Here is a 26,416-nt window from a genome sequence, read left to right on the forward strand (position 1 = left end):
TAATAGTCGTATCTTTTCATAGCTAATTCTAAATCATCCAACTAAAAAAACCAACTAGAACTGACAAATAAGTTTCACAAGTTTTCAGGGTACAAGAGCAATATCTTTGGAATTTTTTAAATCAATTGTTCTTCTATGGGTTAGCAATATTCTAAAAATGAAGGCATGAAAGCAATTCCACTTACAATAAATTGAAAAACATTAAAAGATAACTTCAACCAAAGAAGTACAAAACTTCTCTGAAAACTTACCCCTTAAAAAAGTTGAAATTTTAAAAGGCCAAAAAGAAATGGCAAGACATCCTACCTTCATAGATTGAAAGACTTAATACTGATAAGACAGCATCACTCCTAAACTGACCTGCTCAGCTGGTGTAATACCCATCAGGATTCCAGCTTAAACTGGCAAGCTGACCTGAAAATGCCCATGAAGTGGCAAGGACTCAAAATAGTGAAAACAATCTTGCAAAAGAAGAACAAGTTGGAGGAGTCACACTTCCTGATTTCAAAGCTTACTGCAAAGCCACAGTAATGGATGAAATGTGGAACAAGATTAAGGACAGACATTTAGATCAATGGAATTCAATTGGTAGTTCAGAAATAAACCTTCACAATTATGATTAGCTGATTTGGAACAACTCAAGGGGAAAGGATTGTGATTAAAACAAAGGATCTGTGACAACTGGAAAACATTTACAGGTCTGCATTGGACTCAGACTTCATACCATACACACACACACACACACACACAAAAAAAAAACAAAATTCAACAGAACTGAGGTAATAGGGACTTAAACATAAAAGCTAAAACTATGAAACTATTGGGCAAAAATAGAAGCAAATCTTTGTAACTTGGGTGAGGCAAAGCCTCTTAACTATGAAACCAATAGCATAAGTGACAAAAGAAAATAATTAAAAAAACCCTTTCCCTTGTAAGAGTAATATAAAATGAAAAGAGAACCCACAGAATGGGAAAAAGACATCTGCAAAACCTGTGTCTGATTAGGGACTTGTATCCAGAATATACAAAGAACTCTTACAACTCAAGAATAATAGACAACCCAATTTAAAAAGGCAGGGTGGTCAGGGGGAGAATCAGAATAGGACATTTCTCCAAGGAAGATATACAATAGCCAATAATCATATGAAAATATTACTATCCACTGAGGAATGCAAATGAAAACCATAAGATATCACTTGACACCTACTAGGTTCTTATAGTTAAAAAGAAAAATAATAACAAGTGTTGGCAAGGCTTCAGAGAAACTGAGTCTCTTCCACTCTGCTGATAAAATAGTACAGGCACTTTGGAAAGCAGTCTGACAATTTCTCAAAGCTTGAATGTACAGTTAACATATGACCCAGTAATTCTAAGTTTATACCCAAGAAAAATGATAATTATGCCCACACAAAACTGGTACACAAATGTTTATAGCAGCATCTTCCATAATAGCCACAAAGCAGAAGCAACCCAAATGTTCAGCAACTGATGAATGGAGAAAATTTAATATGTACATCAAAAGGAATTTTATTTGTCAATAAACAGGAATGAGGACCAACACATGTTACAACATGTCAAGCCTTGTTACATATGCTAAGTGAAGGAAGCCCATCCCAGAAGATCGCATGTTACCTAATACCATTTTTATGCAGTATCGATAGTATGCAAGTCTGTAGAGACAGAAAAGTAGCTTGGTGATTTCTAGGACAGGCTTGTGGAGGGGGAAAGGGAGGGGTGGAGCATGACTGCTAATGAACACAATTTCCTTTTGGAGATGATCAAAATGTTTTAAAATGGATTACAGTGATGGATGCCTGAATCTGTGGCTACATTAAAAACCATCAAGTTGTACACTTTAAATTGGCGAATTAGGTGGTATGTGAATTATGTTCATGAAGCTTTTATGTCAAAAAAAGGCAGAACCATAAAATAGAGATGATGTAGAATAATGTAGGGCCTCAGGGGCAGGGGAGGACTTTTTTAAAAAGGCACAAAATCCGCCAACCATGAGGGAACAGATGGATACATTCAGCTACATAAAAATTAAGAATGTGCACCCTTAAAAAAAAGCAAAAAAAAAAAAAAAAAAGCTAAAAGTCAAGATACTTGTAGAAGAATCTATCTATAATAAATATAATCAATAAAGAGTAAATATCCAGAATACATGAAAGCCTCTATAAATTGATGCAAAAAAGACAAACAATGATACAGAAATATGTGCTTGGGCAGGCACATGGGTTAATAAGCAAATAAAACACGATGCTTAGCTTCATTCATGATCAGGAAAAGTGTCAATTAAAACTACAATGAGATGCCATTTCATACCTAAAGATTAGCAAAAATTAAACATGTTTTAAAAGTGTTAGTAAGGATGTGAAGAATGGGAATCTCATACACTGTGGTTTGCAGGGCAAACTGGTCAATAACTTTAGAAATGAGTATGGTAATATCTAGCAAGGTGAACTCAGTACACTGCTGAGGGATACACTCCAGAGAAACAGGTGCCCAGGTGCACTGGAAGACATACACATGAATGACGCTGGCAGCATCGCTTGGAAGAGCCCCAAATGGGAACAAACTCAAATGCTGGCCCTTGGCCACAGAATGGATAAATTGTGGTGTATTCATAGAGGGGGACATTCACCCATGGAAATGAACAGGCTATGATTATCCTCCTTACAGATGATCTTACAAATATGATGCTGAGTGAAAGAAGCAAATCAAAAAGGAATGTGCACGGCACAGCTCCATTTATATGAAGTTCAAAAACAAGAAAAATGTCAGTCATGTTGAGACACATACTTATAAATAGAAATAAAGATCACTATAAAGAAAAAGTTAGAAAATGATGATCATAGAAGTCAGAAAAGACAGCGGTCACTTCCAAAGTGGAGAGAGGAGGGGTGCCTGAGAGGGGGAGGATTTCTAAAGCCCAGCTGGATCCCCCAAACACAGTCCTTGTCTTAATGATTATGCTTTTAACTGTACAGAGGCACTTGTACCCCACTGTCTGGAGGCCATGTTTCATAATAAGATGTGAAGGAAAAGATTTCATTCCCAACAAGTGGCTTCCCTTCCAATCCTGTGAATGTTCTAGTAGGGGAGCCTTGCATGTGGACACAGCTGTGTGCAGGGGTCACCAAGACTCTGAGCCAGGTCCCTGGAGGGAGAGCTGAACCTGTGGCTGTGGGAATGGGTGTGGACTTGGGGCGTTTCTGAGATACCCAGGCAAGGGAGACTTGGATTCACGCAGGTGATGCTGGTGTGTGAACAATTGGGCACAACCCTGTTGATCCCCGTTACCTGAGTCCTTTCTTGGCTTTGTAATCATTAACCACTGGTGCTCTACTGACCAAGCTAAATGCCATTTGGCTTCTACCTCCTGACCCCTTCCCTGCCATTCTTCCCATCTTGTGCTCAACCTTCCCAACCAAGTGTTCATTGCACCCTTGCTCTGGGCCAGGACCTGGGTCAGGTTCAGGATGCAGCAGGGAGCCAGGTGGAGCTGCCCCTCCAGGTCATGGAAGGGATGGCGTGATCTCTCATATCCCAACTCACTGCTGCAGTGCCAACGGACAGAGGAAAACAGGTCTCTGATGTATGAGCTTGTTCGACCAGGGGCAGACCTGGGTCTAGGGCACAAAACCTGGAAAACAATGGGGAACTTTTAATCTTGTCCATGAAGTATTAATTTTGCGGAGGCTCTAAACACCTGGAGGCTTCAGGGCTAAAAATTTCATTCATTAGAAATTTGTGAATGATTGATGCAATTGCTTTTGTTGAGCTAAAAATGTTAAGCTGGTCTGATAGAAAACTTAAAAGATCACCTTGTTTGTGTGACTTTGTCATTCCTGTCTAGGGATTCGGGATACCTGGTGGGCACAAAGTTCAAGATGAATGTAATAACCAGGAGGCACCTAAGCTATCTGTAAGGAGATTGTTTTATTCTGGAAGTCCACAAAGAGAATGAGTTTGAGCCTTAAACCCATTAGCTCTTATGTTCTGTTTTCTGAATTTACAGTCTCTCTAGAGATTTCCTTAGCCCCAGAGAGGGCCCTAGACATAATGGAGAAAGAAACTGGCTTACTGCATTTCTAATGTACTCCTCTCTGGGAATGAGCTCTGATGGAGGTGGATATATTCATTTGCACGTGAGTTGCATGTGACCTTAACTAAGGCATGAGTAGACCAAGAAGTCAGTCCAGTTCAGGCTTGTATGTGCAGACACCTATGATGGCAGTGACCCGGGACACTTTGTACCTTTTCATGTGAGATCGCTCCATGTTGCCACAACTCTGGCTTCTCTTTCACCTAGTATAGTTTGGCTGTTGCCAACCCAGCCTGCTGGTGAATCTGGGCAGATCTGAGATTCAGGTCCTCTGTGATTCATTTGTACCCCAGCTGTGTGACCAAGCTACCCTCTTGTCTTCTACTTCCTTAATCTCAGCCATCTTGTCCATTATGGAACTCGGAAGCTAAGTTAGAAATAAATCAGGGCTTAGGAAGCAAAGTAAAAAATGCAGCAGCAACACCCAACACTTGCTGGTAAGCAATTGCTGTGAGCAGCCACATTTTATAGATCAGGAAAATGATGCTCAAAAAGTTCACAATGAGCTGAGAAGCAGAAGACCTGGGACTACAGAATCTATTCCTTGACCTCATGGGCCTGTGCTCTCACCATCTCCCAACCCCACCACCCCTGGCACATGAGGTGCAAATGGATATATCCACTTCCATCAGAGCTAAAAGCATTGGTCCTGCTCCAGGCTGCTTGTTCTGGCTGCGTGCTGTGGACTGGGGAAGAACATGCAGAAGCAGGGCCGCTGCCCTCTCTGGCCTCAGTAGTTACCCACAAACCCTGAATTCAGCCTTGCATGTGTGACTTGCCCTTCCAGGGAGTGAGTGTGTGAGTGAACCTGCATGGACTCCAAGCTGAGCAAGCCAGGTTTGACTCACTCGCCACCTTCTCTTCTCTGACCAGCAATGACCATGGAAGTTATGTTGAAGTGGGTCTATGTGACAATGGCGAGCTGAGCCCCTGCTGACCCATGCTGGATGTGTAGTGTGAGTGAGAAATAAGCTCTCTGTTATTGGTGGCGGTTCTGGGGATGGAACCCAGGATCTTGCCTGTGCTCGGCAAGCACTCTACCACGGAGCCTCATCCTCAATCCTTTTGAAAAAAAAGATTTATTTTGAGACAGGATCTCACTAAGCTCCCCAGGCTAGTGACAGCTAGTGACAGCTGCTAGTGGCAGCTACTTGTTACCAGGGCATAACACACTTCCCAACACCTAACACACCTCCTCCTCAAAAGCCTGGGCCTCTTCCTTACAATGGGGCTGATAATTTCCACCTACCTGCAATAACCGTTAGTTCTCAGCATCCCCTCCCTCTCCTCCTACTGGAAATCGGAGGCAAGAACTCGGAGAAACAACTCATTTGCTTGTTGCATTAGTCATTTACTTATAATCCAGACTGTGATCACTGGAAAAACTGGAGACAGGGATTCCTCCAACTAAAGACAAACTTGATTTGACAACGTACACTTGATCATGGGAAGTCGAATGCTAGGGCTCCATCTCCCTGGTTCATGCTGGCTCTGAGGCCTGGGCAGGATGGGTGATGGACTGTTTCAGAGACTGTCTAAGTTCTCTGCTGGTGATGCTGGTTAAATCATTAAAAGTCAAAGCTAGTAGCTGGAGCCACTCAGTAAATACTCCCAGTTAACTGAAAACATGTTATTTTTCAGTCACTTGTTTTAGATATGTGTGGGCACACTCAAGGCAGACTTCATGGGGAGGGTGGAAAGGAAAGTGGAATGGGGGAATCGAGAAGAAAAGAAGTAGGAGTGGGATGAGGAGGTGGCTGGAGAGAGGGCTGGGGAAGAGGGAGACTCACTGCCTGGTGGATATTCCGTGGGCTTTCCTCACTCTGAACCTGGCCTCTTGCCTTAGCTGGAACAGTCCCTGCAGGCCCACATGGGCATGACAGATTATTCCTTAGCACATTTGGAAATGGCATGGCCAACTATCTCTAGCTGATCCTGAGCTCTCCTGTCACAACCTCTCCTGTGACCCACACCCTATATTTCCTTCCTCCTGGTCCAATCCTGGAGCTTAGACCCTGTCCAGTTCACAGCAGGTGTTGCCCAGACCCTACCTGCTGGGTGGAAAGAGTGGCCCCCTATACGGAGGATGTTTGCTCAGCCTTCTCCTCCTGAAGGTCTCCTGGTGCTCAGATGCCCAGCTTTGCCTTTTGGCTCTGAGATTCCCAGGGCCAGAAACTTCCAAACACAATGATGGTGGTGGGGTGGGGTGGGAGGGAGTGGAGGGCCTTTCTGAAGGACATGTCCTTTGTTGGGTTAGACAAAGATTCTTACCAAAACCAAACCTCGGTCCCACTAAATGACAAGCCAGGGCCCACTTCCCTAGAAGGAGTTTTTCTCCAATTAACTTAAGTCATGTACCTGCTTGTCGGAATGACAGCCCCAGGGGGCTCTGGGAGAAGACACGACATCCCATCACTCGGCGGGGACACCTCAAACATTTGCTCTGTTAATTGGCTGCTGCCTTATTAAGAGGCTGCAGGCTTTATTACTGATTTCCAGGACTGACGACAGCTCCCTGATCTCCCAGCTCTAGTCACCAGAGTGGCAGATTCAACGCTCTGATTTCTGTGTCTCTGAACTTGGCAGTTTGCCAGCCTGACCCGAAGTGTATGGTTCCCAGACCAAGGCATCCCTAGAATGGAATCACATTAGGAACTAATGGGCGCCCTCTGCCCTCTGCGTCCTCCCTTCCCTGGTCCACCCTCCTTGTGTTCTGAGGAATCCGATGCCTTCATTCCCTTTTGGTTTTTCTCCCCTTAGGTTTGTATCTTACATTGTTTGCATGTTTAATTATAATTTCAGTAATTGTTTAAACTTTTAAGCTTCTTTGGAAGAAAAGAGAACTTTACTGGGAAAACAGCCATTGGCAGAAAACACCTTGAAGGCCTGGAGGTAAGAAGAAAGTGAGGACTTTTGGGGTCAAACACCCCCCTTTATTTTCTGGTGGAGCTCCTGGGTGCTGGGGATGGGTGGGAATTACGATTCAGGGGAGGCAGGTGAACTGACCCGAGAGCTAATGCTCCATCTATAGCCAAGGGACTGGGCCACAGTGTGAGAAAATGAAACACAGACTTTGATGTTCAAACACTGGGTGTTTTCTGAGCCAGCAGGATGGGGTGTGCCCTTGACAGGACCAGCATGTCCTTATTTGTCCTCATCTGCCAACTAGGCATAATAATAGCCCTTATCTTGTAGGCTTAAGTGAGAAAAAGCCCTGGACCTGACTTATAAGAGTTAAGTGAGTTCTTACCCTGCCTGCCATTCCCATCCAATTTCTGGTCTCTTTAAAAAGGTGAGAGGGTAAAATTACAATAATTTGCTGTCCATTTGAATGATTATGATCAGAACCAGCTGAATCTCTGTGGAGCCGTACCCAAAAGAAACCTGGTAGTACCTTCTGTTCCAGCTATTTCTTCCCAGCCTTCTAGGCAGGCACATTCTTGCAAACTGTTTCTCTCAGTTAGCAGGTGGGTTTCTGCTAATGTTTTGCTCAGGAGAGGATCCACCTTTCCCAGCTGTGGGCTTTGCCTTCCTTTTCTACAGATCCCTATTTTCAAGAGGGCTTCCTGATAGACACAACTGTTTGCTCTAATAACCCCATAACTTTTTAAAATGGAAAGTTTGTTGCTTTAACATTGTCAGGGGAGTGTCTATGATTGGCATGGAAACAAGAGCTTCCTACCACTGCAATTTGGCAGGGTGGGGGTGGGGACGCTGGTGGGAAGAACAAGGCAGGAAGGGAGAGACAGGAGGAACAGAGAAGTATGGGGTTCACTTTCCTTTGCAGATGAAGGTGTCCCCCTGTCTCACTTGGCCTCGGCATGGACTTGTTTCCTGGCAGTGTGCTCACTGTGGTGGTCACGTCACACCATCACATGGGAAGAGTTGGCCACTGGGGCTCAAAAAGGGAATGTGTGTGAAAGAGATTCTTTTCACTACAATGACTGGGTACAGCAATGCTCCATGTCATGCAAATTCTAACTTCCACCTATTTGCCTTTTGGGGACTGGTTGTTTTTAGGTACATGTGATCTGATGAGTCTCAAGTGCCAGGTCTGGTGGAGGAGGCAGGAAGGCATCGTAACCCTGAGCAAGGCTGTTTCCATCTGCTGCTGCTCTGGCTACTTGCATCTCACTCATTCTTCCAGGTTCAGGTCAAGTTCTCTCCCCCCAGGAAAGTCCCTCCTGGCTGTTGGAGTGACTGCAGCATATAGGGAAAGCGAACCGGCAGGTCCCCATTCTGACACTCATTTACCAGCTCGGTAACTGGATAATTTGGCTTTTCTTTGCCCTGCAGTAAAATGCCAACTGAGGAGGAGGGCTGCATGACGCCAGGCCCATAAAGCACCTGGCAGTGGACCAGGAGCCTGGCAGATGCTCAGTGAATGGTGGCCTTTATGCTGGTGGCAGATCCAATGGCCACTGTTTTCTATTGCACATGGCTCCATCCCACCGGGGACGATTGTGGGAAGTTTAACCTGTACCTCCATCTCCCAGGAGCAGTTCTTCTACTTTCCTTGCCTTTTTTTTTTTTTTTTGCAACAGGGCTCTCATGAATATCTCTCTTTAATGATTAATCACATATTCATAGTTCTAAATGGAACATTCGAATCCACAGTGCCAACCGTCCCCCTTGCCCTGCCCTGCTCAGTGGCATACTGATGTGTTCCTGTTCACGAAGCCATCACTGCGTAAGGAAGACCCACTGCAATGGATGAAGGGGGCTTTCTTCTCCTTCACTCACAGCCTTAGTTCCCAGTTAGTTTTGGGGAGCACAACTAGCCACTTGATGAAGGCAGGGGACAGTCTGATTTTAGGAAAGACTAATTCAACCAATGGCTGGCTGATCCTACTCATAGTCACTGGACATGGCAGGAAAAAAAAAACCAGATGGGGACAACTGGGGATGCTCATTTGGAGCCAGTTTCAGGTTCATTCTGGGCTATGAGGATGGGGTTAATGGGAAATTGCATAGTTGGGCTGATATATACTCTTTTTTCTTTTTTTGGTACTGGAAATTGGACCCAGGGGCACTTAACCACTAAGCCATGTCCCCAGTCCCTTAAAAAATTAGAGACAGGGTCTTGCTAAGTTGCTGAGGCTGGCTTTGAACTTGCAATTCTCCTGTCTCAGCCTCCTGAGCCGCTGGGATTACAGGTGTGCACTACCACATGCAGCCTGACATGCTTTTTAACACACTTAGTCAAAAATTGTGCATGATCTGGTGAAATTCCCTTAAGCCAGTGAAAGAAATTAGCGCACTTAATTTCTTTATTTAACCTTTGCAATTTTTGTTAACTCTATTTGAAACCATTATTTAGACAACTTCTCATTTCAGGAGCCACTGTGTTCCCTTTGGGCCTTAAGTACCACAACTGCCTTTTTGTCAAATTGATTTGTCTATAGATTGTTGGAGGTTTGTCTTTTCATTTTTTCCCCGGGGCCGAGAATATGTGGGTGGTGCATTACCAGAGCCCTTGCCCATCAGAGCGAGCTTCCTACTGTTTCCACACACGGATCCCCAGGCGATGAGTCCACAACTTCTGTATCGCAATCCCATCACTGCAAGACCCTGCAGATGCTCTTTACGGCCTTGTCACTTTTTCATGTTGTAGAAAAAGTCTAAGGACGGATGTTTTTCCTTCACAGCAAATATTGTCTAACACTCATCTTTGATGTGAATCAGACCAAAGGGGAAAAGTCATCACTGGGGAACAGGGATGGGATTAGCTGGGAACACCTGAGAGCCCCAATGTGATACCTGATTGCTTTTCAAATATCTCTTTGCTTATTGTGTTCATTTGATTTTCTCTGTGCTCTTTGAGATGACTAATCACCAACATGTTAGATCTTTCATCTCTGTCCTACATATACACATCGTCTCTCACGTGATTTCACAATCTTCTTTCCCCCCTCATTTTCTATATATTTTGGGAGAGGTATTCAAGTTTATTCTCTATACTATAGAACAACTGGATGACTCTGCGTGGTTAATCTTGCCCATGACTACTTGACAATTAAATGGAATGTCTACTTTTATATTTCAAGATCCTTATATTGCTCACTTACCTCTTCTAGCTTTGATTTTCTTTTTGACTTTCGTTAACCTGACTTATATTCCTGTTTTTTAAAATCTCATTTCAGAGTTCATGTTTTCTTGAATTGACAGTAGAACCCAGTCTACTGTCTGATGTTTAAAATGTGCTTTTATTTTTTTTTTGTAATAATTTTTCTCATAAGCACACTCTTCTGTTGTCTTGAGAGAGTGCTTTCCTCCTCTGCTGCAGGAGTAAACTTATCTTTAATTCTTGTTTGAATGGATGTGCTAGGGCTTTACCTCTGCTAACTCTCGCTGCAGCCCTGGTGGGATTGCCCAGACTGTGGAATTAGAGTTAGATCCGTGGTCACTGTTGTACTAACTTTCCTGTAACTACTGAGGCTGAATAGTTGAGAGTCATCTGTTCATGTGTGGAAAGGGGAGCCAAGAAACTCACTGTCTACATAAATACAACGACATGTAACTGACTCTCTCTGTGCCACCTCTACCTCCATCCCATGTCCCCTTTTGCAATGCCTTCCTTGGTCAGGGTATTTCTCCTTTTACAGTCTTGCAATAGACCTCTGCCTCATTCTTTCTTTCCTGTCTAATACCCACCTATTACTAAAGGTTCTGCCACTGGACCCATTCTACCCTCTGATGCCTCTCATTTAAGGGTTACCTAAATGAAAGTTGTGAGGGTCCACACAGATCTTTATCTGTCTGTATAAGCTCTACCTGGCTAGCTACAAATGAAGATTCCTGCAAATCCCTATTTATTATATTCTGGTGGAAATATGGATCACTGGATGAGCTACACAGCATCTGAGAAGCAGTCAGACAGATAGAAACTGGTGGGAGGTGGAGGATAGGGGGAAGTGTCAGAGAGCTCAGCCATGTAGAGAGAGTGAGGGAGGGAGAAGTCTGCAGAAGCACTTGCATGACCACTGAGGGACCAGACCCTGGAAGTCCACCTTAGCCAATCAAAGGGGTGAGAATAGACTGAGCACAGACAGTGGAGGAGGATAGAACAGTTCCCTAAGGAAGACAAGAAAATGGAGGTCGCTGCCGGATCCCTGGATGAGCCCTCCTTTCTAGGGACCAAGAGAACTGCTCTCTCAGATGGCTCTGCTTGTAATAAGTGAACAGAGTTCATTGCATCTGGCTATTTTAATTACATGCAAGCAAAGTAATTTCTGCCCCTTTCATCTAGAGCAGGATTTTTGAAAGCAGTTTCCACTCTAATTACCTTTGTTAATGAGTGATTGGGATGAGGGAAAGTGGAAGTGACCACGAAGAAGCAGAGGGCAGCAAGGAGGAGATGCCCAAGACCAGCAGTTGCTGGGTAGTTCTGCCTTCCCGTTCAGTCTTGAGAACACTCCATGTCCTGGACGTGGCTCTTCTGTGGTATCTGGTGCTGACTGGGGATAAATTTACCCATGATAGTGAACCACAGGTAGATCTGGGGACCCAGGGTGCTGGTCCCCTTAGCTCTCCTGGATGAAGACTTAACAACACACACCTGGCATTTGGTCATTTGGTGTGGCCTTGTGTCCAGCAAGCCTGCTCTCCTGGGGACTGGATCCACACAGACACTTTGCTGATGGAGCCCTTCCTTACCTCCCTGGGTTACTGCGTGGATCTGCCCTCCAACACCTCTGGTTTATTTCAGTTATTTGATACAGTGGTTAAGTGTTCCTCCCTCTTTGGAAAACAAAGATGGCGCAAAGATGGCCATTGCTTTCCTATCCAGAAGAGTGGGCAGAGAGGCTGGGCTCCAGCGTCAGCCATGGCAACTAGGAGTAAGGGCAGCAGGGGTGAGGACCAGGAGCAGCACGACCACCAGGCCTCTGCTCAACTCCTGTCTCCACTGTCTCTGCCACTGCTCCCTCCAGCTCCTCAGGTCACCAGGCATCAGAAGACCTGAAAGGGATCCCCACTTCAAGGAGCAAAGGAGTCCTTTCCTGGAGCCTGCGAGTAAGCAGAAAACACTCTGCGGCAGGAGAGTCAACATGTCTGAGCTGTGGCTGGGCTGACAGCTGCTGAGTTTGTCACACAGATAATTAGATAAACTGCTTGAGCACAGAGATTCAATACACAGTGTCATTTAGCGGCTGCTACATGGGGGCCTTGATTGTAATTGAAGACGCAATAGGGGAGAACCTTAAGGAAGTCCCAAATCAACTTCTTCTCACTTAGTAATTAAACATTTGACTCTGAGTGATCATCCGAAACCTCCCAAGTATTGGGCATGGGCTTTGCTCCAATGGGCCAAGACACCTGAGCTAACGCCCTTATCTCTCCATGCAGAGCTTTCCCCAAATTGACCTCCTGGAGGGACACATGTGGGGCCAAGGGCTTCACTTCTATCCCCTCCCTGCTCCCCGGGTCCCCTTCCTTTCTCAGGGTCCCTTGTTACCCTTGATGACTCTCACAGCGTGGAAAATCCAACAAGATCTTTGGGCAGGATCCTCCTCCCGACTCTGTCTGCTCCTTTGCTGGTCCTCTCTGATTTGTTTTAACAGTAGGGTTTCTAATCAGGGCTTCCCATTTTGTCACTTGGGGAACTTAAAGGGGACTGCATATGTCCTATTTAACACCTAATCACTAATTTGTGCATTCATCTAAAAAGTGGAACATCTCCAGTATGCTATGGGTAGAAGGATAATGCAAATGTCCCCGTTTGTCAGGACACTGAGTGTGGAGGGGAACTAGGCAAGCTAACTAGAAGTCTCAATAGAAGGAGGCTCTTGCTCTTGGTAGAAGTTCTGATGACCTCTTCTTACCTTGGGCTCACATGGGAAGTCCCTGGACCATGAAGGGTTTACTGCAGATAAAGAATGAGACACTTGGCCAGGCTTCTGGGCAGATCATTTCTTCCAGGCCATGACATGACTGAGGGTGGAGATGAAGAGGGAGGTCCCTCAAGGACATCCCTTGGTGGGCATGGGGGAGTAATTAGAAGGATGATCTTGGCAAGGGGCAAGGAGCAAGGAGCTTGGGTTTCCAATGGCCAACAAGTCCTCAGATGGATGATCTGCCCCATCACCCCTTTGACTTCTTCAGTTTTTCTCCCCTTATTCTGGTCCAGAAATTCTGACCTTCCCGTGGATCCCAAAACCCTTTAGGCAAGAGACCACAGGGTCTTTGCACCTGCTATCCCTTCTGCCCAGGATGATTCCCCTAGACATTCAAATGCTTTACTGCCTAGCTTCCTGATGTTGTTCAGGTCTTCGCTCAGATGTCACATGTCACATTAAGGGGCTCTCACTACTGCCTTCCCTCCTGTTTCTTCCACAGAATACTTGTCACCACTGAACATGCTTTATCTTTGGTTTGCTGCCTGTCTCTCCCACAAGACTGTACCTGCCATGAGGGCAGGACTCTTGTCTGTTCCCCATTGTATCCCAGGGCCCAGAAAATCCCTGACTTGCAGTCGATGCAAAGTGGCTGAATGAATGGGTGGCAGGGATCAAGCAGGAGAGCACTATATTGGGTCCAGGTTGTACCTTGGAAATCTCACTCTAGAAACCATTTGGGAAGTGGGTTTGAAGAAGTGTGATGTAAACAGATGGTAGACAGGAATGTGGAGAAGGGGCTGAGGTACAGGTGGGTCTTTGCACATGAGGCAGTTTGGGTCTTTGGGGCATGGCTGGGGCAGTGAGAAGAAGTGGGGTGGAAAGAGAACCAAGGAGGGCGAGGGCCCCTAAGTAAGGAGAGCCCCCGTGTAAGATGCTGCTGGGGAAAGACAGGTCTATGGAGAGGCCTCCAGGTAGGGACCAGTGGCTGGAGGCCAGCAGAGCAGGGCTGCAGGAAGGATGACAGATGTCACTGTAGGAGGGATACAGTAAGACCAGACCTGGGAAGTGGCATTTAGACTTGGCATTTAAAAGGGTCAGGTGATGTTAACGAACTCAATGACAGTGGAGAGAAGGGAAAGGGGTGAGATTACATGGTACCTGGAGAGATGCTGGGGCAAAAGCTGGCTCCTTTTGGCTTTAGGAGAGAGACTGAGCTTCTCAGTAGCCAAGGCACTGAGGAGCTCACAGTGAAGGAGGGGGTGGACACCAGAAGGAGTGGGTATCAGAAAACAACAGGAAACAATGGGGGTGGGGGTTGGGGAGGCTCCGAGGTTGTAGCTTGCTTCTGTAAGTGAAATCGATGCAGCGTGAGACTTTCGCAGCTCAATAACTTATTAGCAATTTTTAATTACTGGAATGTAATTAATTCATTCAGAAGGCAGCAGCTCTGTGAAGCGCACACGTGCTGGACTGATAACATTCTTGCACATTTTCAGGGTGCTCACACTAAGACATTTTCTTGCATAAAATCTAGAGGAAATATTCAAAGAACACACATTTGTTTTAAGTCGTATTTCTTGATCCTGGAAACAGATGCTGCAAATGGGATGATTGAGCTCCAAGGGAGGCTGGGATGGGGGCTGGCTGTGAATGGATTTTCAGCTGAGTCAACTCCGAACAGTTTGCACCAATGGGAAGAATCCATGGAGTGGGGAGGAGGTATCCAAAACGAGATTGCCCGAGGATTTCCACTGATCCTTGAGGTCTTGGGGGTGTCTCTGGCTAAAGCAGTTTTCAATCATGACCCAGAGTGGGGATGCTAGGGATTAGAGCATGACCTTTCTTTGACTATCAATTATACAAGGTCAGGCCTGGCATCCTGATCATTCAGGTATCCTCATGTCCTGGCACAGCCAATGGCCATTCAGCAACTATCCAAAGCTGGTTTGTTGGAAAATGGCCCAAACACTTCCCTATGGAGCTCAAAGTAAAGTCTACCCACATTCATGCCCAGGGGCATGAATGTGGGTAGAACCAGGAGCAGAAGGACAACTGGAAGAACTGAAGAGGGATCCCAGAGGAAAAGCAGAAGCCAGCTCCAGCTCCAAGAGACAGGTTGGGCTGATGAGGGGTGCTTCCTAGTGTCTCTGCTTTCTACCCGGGGCTAGTAAGAGCCTCTGGGTGTCCTTGTGTCCCCTACTCTTTTCTTATAGGAGACACATGGCCTGGTTTTCTGAGGTCAGAGGCCCTGTGAGTTGAGATGACTGAGCCAGTTTTCCCCGGAGAAGCCCCTGCTTCTCATGCAGGTACATGAGGTCTTTCTTACCGAGGGTGGCTCTGAGCTGTCCTTCACACCAGGAAGTTTTCCGGGGAAGACAGGAAAGATGGAGCCATTGCATCTGCTGGGAATATGACTTTCTGGGACATAAATAAAAACACCCCCCAAGCGTGGGTGTTTTCAAGGACTGGTAGCAGTAGCAGATCCCAGACCTTGGGCTTGGCTCTGCCTGTGTGACTTGAAACAAGTACCAGTCCACTCTGGGCCTAGTCCCCATCTTGGAAGTGAGAAAGTTGGATTAACTTATTTGACTCCCCACTAGCTTGAGTTCAAATGACCTTGTTTGGTACACAAGGTCATTCTCTGCCCTTTCAACCTACCCACCCTCCTCCTCCTCTTCCTCCTCCTCTTCCTCCTCCTCTTTCTCCTTCTTCTTCTTTTTTGGTTCTGGGGATTGAACCCTGGGACTTTAACCACTGAGCCACATTCCCAGCCCTTTTAAATATGTTATTTAGAAACAGGGTCTCGCTGAGTTGCTTAGGGCCTTGCTAAGTTTCTGAGGCTGACTTTGAACTCCAAATCTTCCTGCCTCAGTCTCCTGAGTCACTGGGATTACAGGCATGCACCAGTGTGCCCAACTTCAAGATCTTTCTTGAATATTTCTTCTGGCATCTTCTCTAAACATTCCCCTTATATCCTCAAGCTGGTAGATCCCTTCCTCATGCTGCACTGACATTTTCTGAGATTTTTGTGCATATCAGGAACTTCTTTTGTGCTGGGAATCAGGGACACTTGGTTCTCCTCTTGCTTCTCTATTAACCCACTAGATGCTCAGGTGTCTCAATTACTTATCTTTTCAAAGAGTGAGCCAGTTGGTGAAAGTGTCAATTCCATTTGACCAATTGAAGGTCAAAATCTAGTCATTTAGTAACAAATATGGAGGACCAATGTTCTTCTCTTTCCTCACTCATAGGAGGACCCATCAGCTTTTTGGTTCATATCTAGCATTGTCACAAAAGCCACTTGCATCTGCCCCTTGAATGTTTCCCAGTGTTTGCGATGACATCATCAACATCTAGAGGCTGTTGCTACCTGTTAGAGAGGAGTGCTCATTATAGGCAGGCACAGCCCATTGAACATCATGAAAATACTCTGTGAGGTAGGTGTTGTTATTATTCCCATTTTACAGATGAGGTAAGGGACACATGGCAAGCCTTGTCTAAGCAGTATGGTGTGGGCTGGCTCTTTGCCTTATCAGCCTAGCCTTGCCTTAGGACCCAGCACTTCTCTGCTGCAGGGACTGCTCTGGCAAAGCTAAAACAATCCCCTGTCATTTTCAAGAGCATCACAGCCTGCTGTGGGATCTCACACATCCTAAGGAGTAGGTCTCCTGCCCAGGGCTGGACTGAGCTGCTCAGCCCGGTATGTGAGTATCTTTTCCTGGTAAGGCAGAAAAGACCTATGCAAGAACAACAGTGCATCCCCCAGGTAGGGAGCCTAATTCTTTAGGTTTCAAGATTCAAGTAACAAAAAAATAAACATAAGAAAAGAAAAAAGGTGGTCCCTTCCCTCCCCACCAGCCAGATCTATCTACAAAATGTTGAGTTCTTATGCCTGCTTAGTAACACTTAAGAAAAAAAGGATTAGCAAACTGTAAATGTTTAATTTTTTTTTCTCTCTCACAAATTAGACTGATTTCCTCTGACTTCTTAGCTTGGGAATTCACCTTAGAAGCACCAAAAGATATTTGCAAACACAATATATGGCCGAGGAAGCTGAAGGATCCACTTAAAACTGAATCTCTAAGAGTTCCCCTTTCTTCCATAATTTCATGGTTTGATTGGAAAACTGCCAACCATCATTTTTCATCATCTGGTATTAAAACAACCGTGGTTGGTGAGTGTCTGCTGAAGGGCAAGCTCTTCTTGAACAGGGTAGGATGTAAAGCCAAGTCAGAAAAATAATTTAAAACTGTCAACTAGCCCACAAACAGGAACGCAACATTGATAACAAGAGAACTTTAAGAACACAAACTGTGTAAAGTTCAACAGTGGATCCCACCTAATATCTTAGCATTCTCTCGGTAGTATTTGGTGCTGAGAAAAGGTGCAACTCTTCATTTTTTTCCGTAAGAAAAAAGAAAGACTTCTTTCCATATCACCCTCCTTGTCCCTGACCTTCAGCAAGAGGCACCCCGAGTTTATGACTCAGGAGTGTGTAAAGATGCAGACTCTAGTTGGAGCTGTGCTTTGGGGTTCAGTCTGATTTTCGCACATGCTAATCATCCCTAAATGATAGTGTCTTTCATCCCACATTTTACAAGGAAACTCATTGCCATAGCAACTGGAATGTGATACTAGAAGTTATCTCACAAATTTGGTTTAGAATGCTACCTCTTTACTCATGCAGAATGGCAAGGGTCCCCAAACAGTCTTCAGCAGAGACCTTTCCCATAGGGGCTCCGGGACCATGGCCACAGAGGGTGAACTCCAAACTACAGTGGCTCAGTCCAGCATAACCTGCTGTTTCTTTCCTGCTTATGTTACACATTCCAGCCCCATACGGATTGTTCTCATTTTGGCTTCCAAGGGAAGAAAAGTCCCTGAGAATAAAGTTCTAAGTTCTCTTTTGTGAAGTCTGGTAGAAATAGAGAATAGAAGATGAATGATTCTAGAATTTTTGTTGGCTTGGGGGAAAAAAAGATGTTTTTAAGTTTCCTATATTAACAACACCCTGAAAATTTGGGACAAATGACAAATTGTCATCCATGGAACTCAAGATGCTGCCATTACAAGGTATGGACAATAAGAAGTTATCCTTGACATCTCCTCTGTCTCCAAGAGCCCCCATCCCACTCTCAACAGAGCCTCTGTCATTGGTTTTCTCTTGCTCCCAGTTGGAGCTGTCTCTCTGGTGAAGGTGGGGGACGCACTCATCCCAAACTCCTCCCCTTAGGGCTGGCCTGTCCCTTGCCATAAGCCCCTGTTAGTGGGTGCCAGGTCTTTCTTGTCTACTGGGCACACTCTAGAGGACTGTGAGAGGAGAGAATCAGCCTTCCAGGTCTGGAGTTGACCCTGAGCATGAGCCCGGGAGGCTTTTCCTGGAGTGCAGACCCCAGGGGCCAGGTGTGCAAAAAAAAGTCCTGGCTCCAGGTAGACATCTCCAGGACAGCATCCAGGGCTGACAATCGGTACCTTCTCTGCCTGCTTTTCATTTACCATTAAGCAATTTGGGCCCCTAAATATCCCCCAGAACCTCCCAGCAGAGCCTGTGTTCCTGCCTGTGTGTTCCTTTCACATTCTGTGCATCTCACTGCTCTAGGCCGGTGGCCAGTTTAGATTAGAATAAACAATGATGGCGCATGTCATTAATACTGAACACTTGTGATGTGTCAGGCTCTGGGCTGTATGGTCTTTGTGCAGCATGTCCTTTATTTCCACAGCTGGAGCAGGTAGGGATGGCCACTAACCCCATTTTACAGCCCAGGGAAATTCACAAGGCCAGGCAGCTGGGAAGCCTGATACAACTCGAGTTTTTTTTTTTTTTTTGAGGTGCAGGTTCTGCTCTAAACTGAAGAGGGATCTCAAGGAGGGCAGTTCTGCACCACCAAGTGGGTGACTATTCACAGACTCTATGGAACACTCATTTCATCAGAAGGACTCAGTGGGTAGATTCAATCGGCATGTAGCAGAGCTGAGCCCTTTATCTGCTCAAGGCTCCCCTCCCAACCCCATGCTCCCTGGCTCGCCCCCATCATCCCTCACTGCTCAGGTTTTGTGGTTGTTGTTCTTTCCCTCGTGTGAAATGAGAAATGCTGTTTGAATAACCGATGGTGAGGGAGGCAGTGCAGACTCCAATGCAGAAATAAAAACCTTCAGAAAGATGCAATTTGGGGGATATTGGAAACCAGAGAATGGAACATCAGTCTATAAAATTCAACACGGCCAATAAAGCTGGAGCGACTGGTCAAGTGTTTTAGCGTGCACAGCTGCCAAGGAATTGGCAAGCATGTGCTGGGCAGCATTTCCAGACTAGAGACATTTGTCCTAGGCTCATTTTGGCTTCATTTCCATGATGCATCTCATGATTCTGAAGCACCTCAGCATTAGCATCATAAGCATAACCATGAAAGTGTCCAAGTCTATTCCCGTCATAGGCTAAATGTTCCTTTCCAGGGCCCACGCTGCCACGGGTGGTGAGTGATGGTGGGAGAGTGGCCCATTACATAATGGCAAGTGGCATGCGGCAGAGGTGGCAGAGGTTACAACACCTGTGCTCCCTGTCTCAGCTGCAACTACCCCTGCACATACATGTAACATGTGCCACATGCACATGCTGGGGAAAGTCACATACTGAGGGGTTGTAAGAGTGAGGCTGAGCTCAGCACCTTCATTTTGGGTACATGACCCCTCAAAGTCCAGACCACTAGAAGCCATTGTTGGCTAGCATTGCAGGTACATGGCAGGCCCCTCTTCTAATCCTTCTTCTCTCTCCCCTTTATAGAAGGCCAAATCAGGCTTTTGACCTCATGGAATCCCAGGGGTGCTCTGCCACCTCTGATGTCCCTTGGCTGGGTCTATGTGGGGTTGTTCCATCTGCCTAGATTGTGCTTCTGCCTTCGACACATTTCCTAGTTTATTCATGCATGGTTCTTTTGTTTTATTTCTATAGTCCAAGGCATATGCTATGTAGTGGGGCCACATCAACACAGCAATGCGCTTCTTAACTCTTATATCTGTGAGCATCTCTGAGCCACTGAGAATCTTCTTAAGGCACTGTGCTAAGTGCCGAGATATATGAGTGTGTTAAACAGAGTTCCCACCTCACCATCTAGTAGAAGCCAATATGGCCTTTCTCTTCTGATCCAACTCCAGCACAAAGCAGGAGTCTTTTGGTCCCATCTCCACGGACATGTTTTGCCATCCATGTATCTTGCTCAGAGGCAGACAGGCAAGACATGGAATGATTTGCTGTCAGTAACTGCTCCAGGACAGCTTGAGAACCTGCCATGCTGGGAACCAGTGTGCTGGCATCCATCTGGTCACAGTGTATGGACAGTATGTCCTCCTGATTCATGGGACAGAGGGGTAAACATGGTCCCTGTCACCACCTTGCCAGGGTCCACCTTATATGGAGACTGGAGTAATACTAGGTTATTTGGTCCCTAATAGACACAAGTTCTGCACCAGCCAGGATTTGGTTTGACCTCCCTGGATTCTGTTCTCTAAGTGTGTGTGTGTGTGTGTGTGTGTGTGTGTGTGTGTCTGTCTGTCTGTCTGTCTGTCTGTCTGGAGGTGGGATACAGACAGAACATGCATCTCTGAAATGTCGCAGCTGCCGTTCTGTGGAAGTACCAGTCTTTCTCTTTCCTTGCTTAACAGTTATGACCTGGAGACCCAGCATCCTGGTCAAAAGGAATCCATCATGAAGTTCCAAGCACAGGGTAGAAAGCCATCTCCCTACCTTTGAGGAAACAGTCCTTGCTGTGGACGACGATGACCTTCTTGCCCAGCAGGCAGGCGGCACGGTGGAGCTCACAGTGGTTCTCATAGAGAACCCCGTCGGAGCCGCACACGGGAACATAGCTGGGCCTGCAGGCCTCCAGGCACTGGCACTCGGGCTCCCCGGTCTCCCTGCTGAGCACACACCGGCTCCCGCGGCTGCAGAGCTTCTTCCCACAGGAGGTTGGCTGCCCGTGGCTGGAGAGCCCTGCGGGGAAACAAACAGGGTCAGCTGCAAGGTGCAGGTGGAGGGCAGCCTCCCTGTGGCTCTCTCAAGTCTTGGCCAGCAGTTCTGCCTGCCTTTAAATTAAGGCTACTGAGGTGGGTCTCTGGGGCTCCACAGAGTCCCTCTCCCTCCAATAAGAGGCGGCCACTGGTGCTAAGAAGGGCTTGTTGCCCAGTGGAGTTCCGCTTGATGGATGGCTCGCTCTGAACATCTCAAACACAACACCTGGAACCCACGGGAGGGCCCTTGATAAGCTCTTGGTTCTTCCTTCAGCTCAGTCTTCCTGATGCCAGTTGACAAATGAAAACATCTGGCCATTCTGTGCTCACTCATTCTGTTCTGTAAGAGGTGTCTTACACAAAGGACAGAGCCTATGACCACTGTCCCCAGCCTTGAGCCAACAAGACCAGAAACCTGTTCAAATCAGTGACTTTTTACCAAAGTGGCTCCCTCCTTCCCCTCCTTCACTCTTTTTATTTATTTTGTGGCATTAGGCCAGGCTGTGTGCCAGGTACCTTAGGGGTCCCCAAGGGTGAGCAAGACCTGGCTCTCCCTCCCTCTGACCTGGTCATTCTGTAAGGTGATGGCACACATACAGACACAACTCTGGTTGGGCCAGGCAAACAGCTAAGGGGGCCCAGGAGCTACTTTGTGGGGAAGTAAATGGGGTTGGGGGCAGAGTTCATGGAAGAGGTATGCGCTACGAACCCCAAAGGCTGAGAGGAGGGTGCTTCCTCTGAGACACAGCAGGCCAGGGGTCCTTAACTCTCTGCATGTAGCATTCCTGTGTGTCAGGTATGAGACCTGATGGGAGTAGGAGTTTTTATCAGGGGTGGGAGGGAGAGGGTTAGGCAAGGTGTGATTCTAAGAGACTGAGAGAGCTAAGCAGAGAAACTGAAGTGTGATACTCTAGGCACTAGGGAGCCATGGCAGAGTCTAGAGAGGAAGTATACTCTTAAAAGTGTTCAGGATAGGGGTGGAAGGGCAGCCTAGGTGGGAAGAGTTGTCAGCCTTTTCCTCCAGGGACAATAGGGTTCTCCATGACATATATCATTAGTCGTGCCACTAAAAGCCTTTCCCCTACTCAGCACACTTTCCAGCACAATGTCGTTGTGTAGGTAAGAAGCCAGTACATTGCTTTGGGTGTCCCCTGCACCCAGACACACACACATAAGAATCTCAGGAAAGCAGTGCCCAGAGCTCATAACCTAGAGGGCAGGGCAGCTGGCCCAGTGGCTTTTTGGCACAAGGGCACTAATAAATCAATGGAAAGTCAAACAAGTATCCCCAAATGACGTTATACTTCTTTAGAGGAGTTCAGAGAATTAGACGATTGCTATGTGTCATTAATAGCAACAGATGGGAAGTTAAGACTTATTAAGAGATATCAAAATACAAACAATGAAAACATGAATGCAGATTTTATAGCCACAGAAATCTTTTGTTTTATGTTTTAATTAAATCTCCAAAATACCCAGCAAAACAGAATAGCCCTGATAGTAGACTCTGAGGCTTCTGCCATAGCTCCTGCCCCATGAGATTAAAATGTCTAAGGGAAAAAAAGAATCCTCCTTTTCTTGTTTTTAGTTAAGTCTGCTTTTCATCATTATGGATTTGAAAGGAAAAAAATCAGTTATCGGCAGATTAACTGCTTGATTCAATAACTCATTTAAATTCCTCCAGCCATGGCAAGCCAAGAAATATTGACTTTTTCTGGAATCGCAATAAACTAGAAGGTCAACATATCTGGGCGCAGTATAAAAGTGCAGATACTGAGCAGGGGCCTGTGAATCTCCTTTATCTACTTTGCTAATTGTTGGCTTGTCACCTGTTACCGGGAAGGCTAGGCTCCAGGGCTCTGCAGCCTGCCGGTGGAGGATGACCACTGGTGAGCAGGAGGCGGGGGAGGAGCTGAAGGCAGAGTCTTGGTGGGAACCCTCCTCACAGGCTTCACTCTGCTGCCTTGCCACAGAGTGTGTTTGATTAGCAGGATTCTCCTGGGTTTTTTGGAAATAGGTTACCCAAGAAAATGCTGACAGCTACTTGAAGAAATAAACATGGCTCTAAAAATACCAGCCTTTGTTTTTTTTCCAGGATGGGGCAAGACACAAAGCATTGCCGTAGGATAACTGTTTTAGTAAACTTCCCTGTGCAGGCAGGATGGGAACCCACGAATCGCCCCTCTTTGAAGCAACAGAGCCTCCTCTCTGAGCCTCTGGCCTCCAGAGCCGGCCGTGGGCTTTTGCTCTGGCTGTTTGAGTTCAAGTGTTCCCTCCCAGAGGGTCTGCTCCACATGCTGCCTTAGGAGGCCCCACAGGGGCTAGACTTTAGTCCTTAAATGGCCCTGGGACACTCAGCTTTAAGAAACATAATAGTTTTTAGAGTCGATCTCTTTAATACAGATTCAGTGCCTCTGTTTCAACACCAGGTTAGGGGGTGGGGTGGTTGGGGTGGTGGGGCCCCCACTTGCTCTAGTTTTGGGTAGGTGTATCTCCTTCGCCTCCTCCTGGGTGCAGGAGGGAGGTGGAAAGATGGCGGCGAGAAGTAGAGGTGCGTCCGTGATGGTGTGCCTTTGGCAGTAAAGGGGACCAGAGTCCTGGAGAGTCAGAGCAGATGGGGCTTCAGAGACCATCGAATTCAGCCAGGCTGTCAATCTAGAGCCCACTCGTCATGGACAGGGGAGTCTGCTCTACCTGATGCTCTCCTTTGAGATGCCCTATGTCCAGATTGTAGTGAATATTTCTGAGGACCAGTGCCACGTGTGTGTGTGTGTGTGCATCCAATGCCCACGTCCCAGCTTGCAGGAGTGACTCCTGCCACCTCCCAGGGGCCATGCCCTAAGATGTCAGTGTTAAGAAAACACCTGTGCCAACAACCTGCGGCCACTGAATTCCCCGAGAGCCCTCAGGTTCTCTCTGATATGGAAATCAACTGTCGGCAAATATTTGATTCCTAATTATTTGCAATTAAGACAAAAGGAGTTCTACAGCCCTGCAAGCTCCCTTCACAAAGGCTGTTGACAGCAGGCTCCTCGGCAAGCTGAGAACCCCCATACAGGGGCAGGCCCGGAATCTGATCCCTAGACACAGCAACATGCTGACTAACGGTTGGTTTCCTCATTAAGCAAGCCCCTCACCACTAACCTCCTTCTTGTCATTAAAACAGAATGAATTCCCCACTCCTACCGGGAGGATGATAAAACAGTAATGGGAAAGGTAACCAAGTGAGACTGCGAGCAACTGCCTGCGGTGTTTATGAGGACGACCGCAACGCATGAAAAGGATATAACGTGCTTAATTTATAGTCATAAAGAAAAGTCGTTTACCCAGGTTAAAAACTGATCATCTTGCCAAATAAGCTGCTTTTCAACACTAATTAAATTTACTGAACATGGGTAGAAATGGGAATGGTTACATTAAAGTGATGGAAGCCAGACTAACAGGTCCATTTGTACCAGTTGGTGCTCAAGATTCCCCCATGTGATTCAAATGAGCATCCTGGATAAGAGTGTCACAGAACGGGACTGCCAAGGCTCAGAGGATAGGTACAGGTGGCGTGGTCTAGCATATGTGGAAGGAAAGCCTGTGGACCCTGGAGAGGGTGTTCAAGGAGGGTGAATCCTGAGATCTGTCCCTGTCAAGGTTTGGATCTGGAATATTCCCCAGAGTCTCATGGGTTGAAGGCATGGTCCCCCAGGCAGCAGTGTTTAAAGGCAGAGATTTTGGGAAGTGATTGGATCATGAGGGATCTGACTGCATCAGTAATGAATTCCTTGAAAGCTGAATGAACTAAGAGAAACTGAGCAGGTGGGGCATGGTTAGAGGAAGGAGGTCGTGAGGATGTGCCCTTGAGGGCTCTATCTTGTCTCTGACCCCTTCTACTCTATTTGTGTCTCTGTCCTTCTGTCTGTCTGTCTCTCTGCTTCCTAGCAGCATGCACCTGCCATGCCCTTCCCGCCATGGTGTTCTATGTCCCTTAGACCCAAAGCAATGGAGCCAGCCGACCATGGACGGAAACTCTGAAACCACGAGTCCAAATAAACTTCTCCTCTGTAAGCTGTCCATGCCAGGTATTTTGGGTCATAACAATGAAACGCTGACTAACACAGACCCAGAAAGTAGGTTTTTATTCACCGAGAGCAGGAAGCCTCCTCTGCTGTCTCCTCACAGTGGGCCTCGTCTAAGAGCACAGCTGGATGAGTTCGCTCCCAAACTCTGATACAGTCTCTAGCAGGTTCTTTGGCCCAAAAATAAATCCATGAGTGCTCCTTTCTCAGAGCTCATGCCCCAAATGACACATGAAGAAATCTACGGTTGGAATGTTCCCTCCACGACTGGAGTTGAGACTTAATTTCCACTGGAACAGTATAAAGAGGTGAAAGCTTTAAGAGGTGATCAAGTCATGAATGGATCAATGCTGTTGTCATAGGAGCAAGGTAGTTAAAGGAGTGAGTTCCTGATGCACAGGATGAGTTGGGCCTGATTTCTTCTCTGTCTCCACGGGTTTGCTTGCCTTCTTGCCATGATGAGGCACACAGAGGCCCCCGGCAGATGCTGGCACCAAGTTCTTGGATTTCTCCGCCTCCAGAATCAAAAGCCAGAATCAAAATGAATTTCTATTGTTTATAATTTACCCAGTCTGTGGCATTCTGTTATGGCAGCAGAAAATGGAGTAAGAAAGGGAAACCCGTTAGCCTTTCTACTTTGGGATGCTAAAGGCCTGCTGGCATATTTTGTCCATACAACTTTTCAATGTCTAGCCTAAGTGTCAATGACAGCCCTACCTTCCCTCTGGCCAGGCCTTTGGAAGTACTGTACCTGGCGAGTGCCCACGCAAAGTAGCTGGGCATGACTCTTCACAACCTCGATGCACCCAGTGAGGTGACAACTTGGTCACTGCTTTGGCAGAGCCCAAAGCAGGCCAACAGAAGCAGGACATGGACATGGAAGACCAGAGACAGCATGCACAGCACCAAGAACCTCAAGAATCTTATCTACCACCTTCCATGACCCTGCCTGCCACAGTAGCCATCTCAGGCTTCAATAGGAGGAGGTATCTATAAAGGAACCAAGTGGCTGCCATGGGCAGATACAGTGTCTCATGTGGGTCATACACTTTACCTTCTATGACATACAAGAGACATGTAACCTTTACTTGAAACGCTAGAGCTGGGGTCTTGCCTAGGAAGGGCTAAGTGTGTACAGAGATGTGCAGGCATGTGGGTGTGAGGTTCAGGGACTTCAGGTGATGGTCCCAACACTCCACCCTATACTACCCTATTCTCAGACATGCCTAAGATCTAGACAGAGAGTATTCCATCTTGTTTCCCTCAAGGTACAGTGCCTGCAGAACTTGGCAGAACGTGAATGTAGAATTTGGGTTTGTGTGAGGGCATGGCAGTAGTCCCTGTGTGCCAGTTCTCCATTCACCTATTCATCCAACAGTTTTTTTTTTTTGATGAATACC

General features: G+C 46.5%; 1 protein-coding gene across 1 annotated transcript in view; it reads right to left on the reverse strand.

Moving 5' to 3' along the window:
• Positions 1 to 26,416, reverse strand: part of FSTL4 (follistatin like 4) — a 408,859-nt gene that overhangs the window by 189,634 nt on the left and 192,809 nt on the right. The window contains exon 3 of the mRNA XM_081299417.1: positions 20,687 to 20,932. Within this exon, the coding sequence (XP_081155543.1) occupies positions 20,687 to 20,932 (246 nt within the window). The remainder of the gene's footprint in view (positions 1 to 20,686; positions 20,933 to 26,416) is intronic.

The sequence above is a fragment of the Spermophilus citellus genome (genome assembly GCF_964194105.1).
Source record: "Spermophilus citellus genome assembly, chromosome: 1".
Lineage (NCBI taxonomy): Eukaryota > Metazoa > Chordata > Mammalia > Rodentia > Sciuridae > Spermophilus > Spermophilus citellus.